The 9,094-nt window shown below is 37.2% G+C and overlaps 1 protein-coding gene across 1 annotated transcript; it reads left to right on the top strand.

Annotated features, from left to right (window-relative positions):
• Nucleotides 1-1,847: 1,847 nt before the first annotated feature.
• Nucleotides 1,848-2,795, top strand: LOC108471933 (uncharacterized). The gene is made up of 2 exons (XM_017773474.1): nucleotides 1,848-2,267; nucleotides 2,511-2,795. Exons 1-2 carry the CDS (start codon nucleotides 1,848-1,850, stop codon nucleotides 2,793-2,795), a joined length of 705 nt encoding a protein of 234 aa, XP_017628963.1.
• Nucleotides 2,796-9,094: the final 6,299 nt, after the last annotated feature.

The raw sequence follows: 9,094 nt of genomic DNA, 5'->3' as shown, positions 1-9,094 counted from the left end.
TAACAGGAAAGACAACAAGCAAATTTTCAGATTCCCATAAAAGACTTGATTCATCTTAACAAAAATAAACGAGTGTAACCATAAGACTAAGCATCTTAACTAGTTGGGATTTGCAAATTTGGAGGAATGGGATTAAATGTTCAAATAGAGATTACTCCGCTTCTAAGTCTTTCAGCAACTTCAGACTGTTCATCATTGTTGAGCAAAATTTAGTTGATAGTTGAGTTATGTTATTATCAATGTAGTTTACCCTTTAAACAACATTAGCATAAACAAAGGCAAATTTGAGGGGAGCAGGAAGAGCCTTGGCTTCCCAAAATGTAAAGTTTTCAATTCAGTTATTTTATAAATAAATAAATTATAAATTAATATATAATAAAATTACACTTTAGCCCTTAAAAAAATTTTAGTTACATTCAACAAATACTTAACTACTATTTTTTTTTCCTAATTCATAATACTTTACATAAAAATTTTGGTTTCTATAAAGTTGTCCTAAAATGACTAAAATGATCTTCCAAACAACTTGCTCCGAGGTATAAGATTTTGTTTTTCAGAGGTCAATCTGTTACAGGGGATAACAGTGGTTTATTGAATAGGTCTACCACACATGAGTAGTAGATTTATTGAAACAGACGGCAACCAAATTTTACTCTTTGGTAGACAAATATTGGATAAGTTGTACATTTTGCACTATAAATGCAGTGTTTCAGTTTCTTCAACATGTGTCTCACTGCAACTATACAGTAATCTGTGAACTTAAAAAGAAAAAAGAGATATGGGAAGTTTGCAGCAACAGCAAAGAGGCGATGTTGCAGTTATTCCTCGGTCATAAGGTAGAGGAAGCAACCCCATAGCTGCTCTCAATGTAGAGCTCGGCACCACCACCCCACAATCCTCCCCTAATAACAATAGCAACAAACATTTCAATGATGAACATGACGACCCCAATCATGATTAGGTTTCATTTCTTGATATATATATATATATATATATACACACAAAGAGAGAGAGAGAGGGGGTGTTGAAAGGTGGCCACAATGTAGCAGCATGCAAGTGACCAAGCCACCATGCAGCAGCATGCAAGTGACCAAGCAACACAGCAACAGCATGCGAATGTCCATGGTGTAATTTGGTTGTAGAGCTTTTTTGTAATAGTTGACCTTTGTTAGTTTAGTTGTGATCCTTTTATGTTATCTTCAGCTAAGAATTAATCATGTACTTAGCTGATTTAGTAATTATTTAGGTTGTCTTTAAGCTGATTTAACAGGGTGGATACTTGCACAAGCAAGTTTTGTTTTTTACCAATGTAATTGAACTACTTATGTGTATGGCATTTTTGATTATTCAAGTAATGAAGTTAATCTTTTCTTCATCATTCTTCATCTGAGTTTTGCTTCTGCTTTTTATCTTTCAACACAAATTTTAGTTGTTTTGATCTTGTTTTTTGATTTAAAACTCAACAAATGGTATCAAGAGCCTGTCATCTTAGAGGGCCTTTGTTGTGTGTTGATTTGTGTTGATTCTTTAAGTGACTCGTGCTTGAAAGAAAAGAAACAGAAGCTATCTTTGTTGGCTTGTTCAGTTGCTGCAAAAGGATGAGCTTTTCACCACCACCACCATCTGTCTTTGCTAGTGAAAACTACAACATTTAGGCTGTGAAAATGAAGACATATTTGCAGGCTCATGATCCGTGGAATGTTGTTCTAGCTGACATAGAACCACCACCTTTGAGAGCTAATCTGCCCATAGCTCAAATCAAGCAGCATAACTAGGACACTGCTAAAAAGTATAAGGCTATGTCAAGCCTTCAAAATATAGTTTCAGATGTTATTTTCACAAGGATAATGGCTTGTGACACTTCAAAGCAGGCTTTGGACAAACTCAAGGAAGAGTTTAAAGGGTCAAACAAGACCAGGCAACAGCAGTTGATAAATTTGAGAAGGGACTTCGAGAATCTAAAGATGAAGGAGTCTAAAACCATCAAGCAGTATGCTGACAGGATTATAGCCACAGTCAACAACGTAAGACTACTTGGAGATGAGTTTAGTGACAAGAGGATAGTTGAAAAAGTCATTACCACTCTACCAAAGAAGTATGAGTCAAAATTTTCTTCTTTGGAAGACTCGAGGAACCTATCAGCTATACGCTTGACAAAGTTGATAAATGCTCTCTATGCACAAGAGCAAACAAAATGGAAAAGCATTCTGAGGGAGCCTTTCAGGCCAGGAGCAGAAAGAGCTCAAGCTCGAGCTCAAGTTACAAAGGTAAGAAGACTTGGCTAGAAAAGAAAGAGAAAGGGAAGAAGAATGTTGCCAAAAAGAAGTTTCCACCATGCACTCACTGCAAGAAGTCCACTCATTTGGAAAAAATACTAATGGTACAGGCCTAAAATTCAATGTAGAAGTTGTAAACAGCTTGGCCACATTAGGAAAGTTTGCAAGAATAAGGCAAAAACACAACCACAGCAGGAGAATCAAGCTCAGGCTGTTGAGGATGTTTAAGCTCAGGAGGAGCAAGTCTTTACTGCCCCCTACTTTGCAAGCTCAAGCAAAGTCAGGAAGAATTGGCTGATTAACAGTGGCTGCACTCATTACATGGCTTTAGACAAAGGCATGTTCAGGGAGCTAGACACCAGCTTTGTGTCCAAAGTCAGAATTGGGAATGGTGACTTCATAGAGGCCAAAGGCAAGGGCAAGGCTATGATTTGCACTCAGTCAAGTAATAAAACTGTCTCAGAAGTTCCTTTTGTACCTAATATTAACCAGAATCTACTTAGTGTTGGTCAGTTGTAACAGCTTGATTTAGGGCCTAGTCGGAACAGTGGTCTCAAGACCACAAATTTGAAGTTAGAAAAAATTATTTTTTATTATTTTTATGAGGTTATAGTATGATTTTATTAGTGCATGAAAAATTTGGTGAACTAATTTTAAGGTTTTCTAGCCCAATTTCGAAAAAGGACTAAATCGCATAAAAGGTAAAAGTTGCATTTTAGTACCTAAATGAGTTAAATTGCTAAAGAACTTAAATTGAGGGCTTTTAAAGGGCAATTTCACCCTTTTTATTAGTGTTGGCCGGCCATGTGAATGATTTTAAACAAATGGTCAAAGTATTAGGTGGATGATGTCATGATTTGGTAATAAAATAATGCCTAAAAGCCTAGCTATCATTTCTTTCTTCTCCATCTCTTTTCTCCACCGAAAATATCAGCAAAAATGGAGTTTTGAAGGCTAAAAACTTTCAGAAACTAAAAGCCCTCACAAGTAAGTGATCCCTACACCCTTTGTTGATGATTTTTGCATTTTTGATACCCTTGAAGCATGAGTTTTCAAATGAGGGTGATGTCTTGCAAAACGGTCAAGAGTTTAGAGTATTGCCATGAAAGGATTTGTGATGTTTATTGAGTTTTTATGGAAGAATATGAGTCCTAGTTGTGTTATGAACAACTTTGGTGGAGGAGTTTTCCATGAAAACACCTAAAGAGACTATTTTACATAAGTTGTAAAATAGTTAGTAAGAACGTGAAATTGTGAGAATTTGAAGTTGCTATAAGAGTAAAAATAGTTCAGTTAGGCGTAAGATACAAAGAAATTCGATGAAAATCGATTTTCGAGCATAGGGGGAAAATGGTCATTTTGTCAAAGTCTAGGGGCAAAATGGTTATTTTACCAAAGATGTGAATTTATAATTGCCTAATTGTAATTAGTGACTAAATGAGTGTATATTGCTATTATAGATCAAGATTTACCAAATCCAAACCTAAATCGGGGGAAGGCCAAGCAAACCGACTAAACCGAATAGCCAAGTACTTTTTGTAAACCGAGGTAAGTTGTATGTAAATGATACAACTACACTGTTAATACTTGTATTCATATCACCATTGAATTGATATTGTATGAATTGTTAAGTTATGAATTGAGAATGCCTAGTAATATTTAAGATAATAGAAATATCCCGTTTAAACATTAGAATACGAACTGGATATTCGTGCCAGGGCATTAGGTGATTTGTGTGCCAGTGTAAGACATGTCTGGGACATGCTTCGGCCACATTATGAGAGCCAATGTAAGACCATGTTTGGGACATGGCATCGGCACCCAGATGAGGGCTAGTGTAAGACATGTCTGGGACATGCATCAGCCATACTATGATAGCCAGTGTAAGACCATGTCTGGGACATGGCATCGGCATAGAGATGAGTGCCAGTGTAAGACATGTCTAGGACATGCATCGGCCTCGACAGAGATAGCCAGTGTAAGACGTGTTTGGGACACACATAGGCTAAGATTTGTGCTAGTGTAAGATATGTCTGGGACATGCATCAACATGCGTATATGAGAGCAAGTGTAAGACCATGTCTAGGACATGGCATCGGCAATATAGCCCATGTTGAAGGTTCATAGAATATCCAGTAGTATTCTAAACGTTTCAATGATGAGAGTTATAGATCAATTTGATAAAGAAAGAATAATCATGTTGTGAGTGGTACAGGTACCTATATGGTAAGCATGAGTAACGAGCTTAAATTAGAGAATGTGATTCGAGTAGATAATAATAAGTAAGTTAAAGTATGTTTACCTCTGAGCTATAAGTATGATGACTAATGGTGAGATTGTTGTTGTATATTTATTTATATGCAACTTACTAAGCTTTATGCTTACCCTCTTTCCTTTCCCTCTTCTTTGAGTGTTATCAAGTTAGCTTAAGGATCCTTTAAAGTCAGAGATATCGATCACACTATTAGCCGCAATACTTGGTATAGTTTGATTTATATTTTTGAAAGTGGCATGTATAGGGCTAGATTAGGATATTGTATTAAGAGAATGATTCATGTATTTTGGCTTAAGTCAAAGGCCCTTCATTTTGTAATCAAGCTTGGAATAATGGCTATTATTCATTTTGATGAATGCATATAATGTTCTTTCTATTGATGAATTAATGCCCATTGCGAGGAGATATATATATTGAAATGATCTTGTGTAGGTTGTGTAAAATGGGTGACAAAAGGGCTTGGGAAATAACCTAGTTTGTCCACATAGGTAAGACACACGGACGTGTGTCTAGGTGCTGTGTGACACACGGTTCACACCCATGGGCGTGTGTTATGGTCGTGCGTCCCCTGCACTTAAACTTTTTAAAGTCCTTTTAGCACACGAGTAGGCCACACGGGCGTGTGTCCATGCTGTGTCATAAAGTTAGTATGCATGCTAGTACTACACGGGCAAGAGACACGGCCATGTGTCTCTGCCGTGTGAATGACACGATTATAGGGCACGGGTGTGTGCTTGGGTCGTGTGGTTTTGGCAGAATGCCCAGGTTTTCAGACACGGGTTCGGGACACGGGCGTGTCCCTAGCACACGGTCGTGTGCTCTATACCCATACGGGCGTGTAGAGCTCTGTTGCATGAAATTTTTCTAAGTTTTTCATGAGTTCTCGATTAGGTTCTGAATCACCCCGGATGAGCGTTTTGGGCTTGTAAGCCCATGTTGGGGGCAAATTGTTTGTGAAAAGAAAAGTTTTAAATTAATTGAGATTTCATGGCCCAATTTTGTTTAGCTAGTTGAGTTTAAGTCAGGTAGCACCACGAACCTCATCCTAGCGTTGGATACGGGCGAGAGGTGTTACATCAGTTGTTGGAGAATGGGTACTCTATTATCTTTGAAGATAAGACTTGTGTAATCAAATATGCTTCTGATCAAATTGTAGTGACAGTAGCCATGCAAGACAGATCCTTCATTTTATATATGAATCGGCTAGAGGCAAAGACACATACAGCTCTGGGTAATGAATCATGTTTGTGGCACAAAAGAATGGGGTATGTAAACTATAAGTCACTGAGTCTACTGCACAAGATGAGCCTAGCTAAAGACATGTCCAAGATTGAGCTTAGAAAAGATAAGTGTGAAATCTGTCAGTTTGGTGAGCAGACCAGATTGCATTTTCCTGTTAACAATGCTTGGAGAGCTTAAGAGAGGCTCCAACTGGTCTATACAGACATTTTTGGAACTATGAAGACCTTCTCTTTAAATGACAGTAGGTACTTTGCATTGTTCATTGATGATTGCACCAGATTCTGTTGTGTGAGCTTTCTGAAACAAAAGTCAGATGTGGCTAACTTCTTTTGCAAGTTCAATGCATTGGTTGAGAATCAAGGTAGTTGCAAGTTGAAGACATTGAGGTCTGATAATGGGACTAAATATATATCTTAAAGGTTCCAAAAGATTTGTGATGAAGCTGGAATTCAGCACCAATTAACCATCATCTATACACCACAACAGAATGGTGTTTGTAAGAGGAAGAACAGGACTATTCTTGATATGGCTAGGTGCCTATTGTTTGAAGCCAAGATGCCTAACAATTTTTGGGTTGAGGCAATAAATACCTCTATGTATTTGCTAAACAGGCTGCCAACTAATGCAGTCAAAGGTAAAACACTTTTTGAAGCCTGGTTTGGTCAAAAACCAAATATCTCACATTTGAAAGTGTTTGGCTGTTTATGTTATACACTGGTGCCAGCTAAAAAGAGGGCTAAGCTAGAAAAGAGATCCATACCTAAAGTCTTTGTTGGCTACAGCAATGTAAAGAAAGGATACACGGTCTTTAATCCATCTACTAAGAGGATTGTTGTGAGAAGGGATGTGAAATTCAATGAAGTAAGCTGTTGGAAATGGGATGGAATAGATGCAAGTTTGCCTGAGTAAGACCAGCATGATCTTGATCTACAGCATGCTGATATTGAAGCTGAAACTGAAGATGATTATGATGATGCACCTATTAAAAGCACTAGAACCTTAATGGACATCTATGAAAGATGTGATATGACTACTGTTGAGCCTTCCTGTTTTGATGAAGCTATAAGGGAGAGGTGTTGGAAAAAAACTATGGAAGCTAAACTGAGGATGATCCACAAAAATGACACATGGGAGCTAGTTGATAGACAAGCAAACAGAAAGATCATTAGTGTAAAATGGGTGTTCAGGGCCAAACATAATGCAGATGGGTCACTGAACAAACACAAGGCTAGACTGGTTGTGAAGGGGTATAATCAATAGCATGGCATCGATTTCTTTGAAATCTTTCCACCAGTGGCAAGGTTGGACACCATAAGCCTGTTGTTTGCCTTGGTTGCTCAAAAGCAGTGGAAAGTGAATCAACTGAATGTTAAATCAGCTTTTCTAAATGGATTTCTCAAGGAAGAGATATTTGTTGAACAACCTGATGAATTAAGGTCCTTGGTGAAGAGCACAAATTCTACAAGCTCAAGAAGGCTTTGTATGGCCTAAAACAGGCTTCAAAGGCTTGGTATGACAGGATTGATTCATACTTGTCAAGGCTGAGATTCGAGAAGAGTATTAATGAGCCTACACTCTATGTGAAGAAGGCTGAGAAAGAAACCTTACTGATTGTGTCTTTGTATGTAGATGACTTACTGGTTACTGGTTGTAGAAATGAGCTGATTGAAGAATTCAAGAAGCAGATGCAAGATGTTTTTGAGATGACTGATTTAGGCTTGATGACCTACTTCCTTAGTATGGAAGTGAATCAGATTAAGCATGGCATTTTTATAAGCCAGCAAGCTTTTGCATTAAAGGTTCTAAGCAAATTTTGTATGGCAAACAGCAAACTTGCTAGCACTCTTGTGGCATTAGAAGAAAACTCCTCAAGCAATAGTGATAATGATCATGTGGATGAGAAGAGCTACAAAAGTCTGATTGGTTGCCTACTCTACTTGACAGCAACAAGGCTAGACATCATGTATGCTGTTAGCTTTCTATCGAAGTTCATGCATTGCTGCAATGTAGCTTTTTATTTCAAGGCTGCTAAAAGAGTCTTAAGGTATGTCAAAGGGAACTTAGGCTATGGTGTGAAGTTTGATAGAGCTAAAGAACTGAAGCTGGTTGGCTATTTAGTCAGTGATTGGGCTGGTTCAGTTGATGATACAAAGAGTATATCGGGCTACTTCTTCACTCTAGGTTCATTAGTTTTTAGTTATAGTTCTAAGAAGAAACATACAGTAACTCAATCCATTACAGAGGTAAAGTATATTGCAGCTGCTATTGCTGTTAATCAAGCCATTTGGCTTAGGAAACTTTTAAGTGATTTGAATATTGATCAAGTGGAAGCAACAGAGATCAAATTTGACAATCAATCAGCTATTGCAATTGCCAAGAATCCTGTGTTTCAAGGCAAGACCAACTATTGCAAGACCAAATACCATTTCGTGAGAGAGGTAGAGTTGTCAAAGGAAATCAACTTGATCCATTGCTACTCGAAGGTTCAACTTACAGACATTTTGACCAAGCCATTAATTGCTACAAGGTTCGAGTATTTGAAGAAGGAAATTAGAGTCTGATGCTTTGTAGCCAATGAAGAGTGTTGAAAGGTGACCACAATGCAACAGCATGTTGCTAAATATGACTCCTATTTTTAGTCAAATTTGAGAAATAATCTTTCAGTTAAACTCTATTTATTTATTTTAATCAAACACTAATTAGTTTAGATTATTTTATTATTATTTGACCTATAAATTTAGCCTATAAATAGGCTCTTTTACAACCTTAGAAAATACACTCATTAGATATTAGAACTCATAACACATTTAAAGAATTTTGTGGTTACGTTTTGAGGGTTCTTTGTTTTCGGGTTTTCGGGGTTTAGTTTTTATCTCCATTTTTTGTACTCTTCATTCTTTTGCCATTATAGTAAAATTATCTTTGCCCTTGATTTTTTATCCTCTTTGGAGGGGTTTTTTCACGTTAAATTTGTGTGTTTAATTTTTTAATTTATTCCGCTATTTTTTTCTTGTTGCTTAATCGGGTTGATCCTAACAAGTGGTATCAGAGCTAGATCAATTTTCATATATCAACTCATTTAGAGATGGCAACAACAAGGTTTGAAATTGAAAAGTTCAATGGTGAGACAAATTTTAATCTGTGACCAGTTCGGATGATGGCAATTCTAGTTCAATCCGGCTTGAAAAAGGTTGTAAGCCTGAGAATCTAAATAAAATAGAATAGGAAGAGCTTGATGAAAAGGCTTTTTCTGCAATCCAGTTGTGCCTCACGAATACGATATTGCAGGATGTATTGATGG

This window comes from Gossypium arboreum, chromosome 6 (assembly GCF_025698485.1).
Source record: "Gossypium arboreum isolate Shixiya-1 chromosome 6, ASM2569848v2, whole genome shotgun sequence".
NCBI classification, from domain to species: Eukaryota; Viridiplantae; Streptophyta; class Magnoliopsida; order Malvales; family Malvaceae; genus Gossypium; species Gossypium arboreum.
Note: the sequence above shows the minus strand (reverse complement) of the source record. Positions and strands in the feature narration are given on the sequence as shown.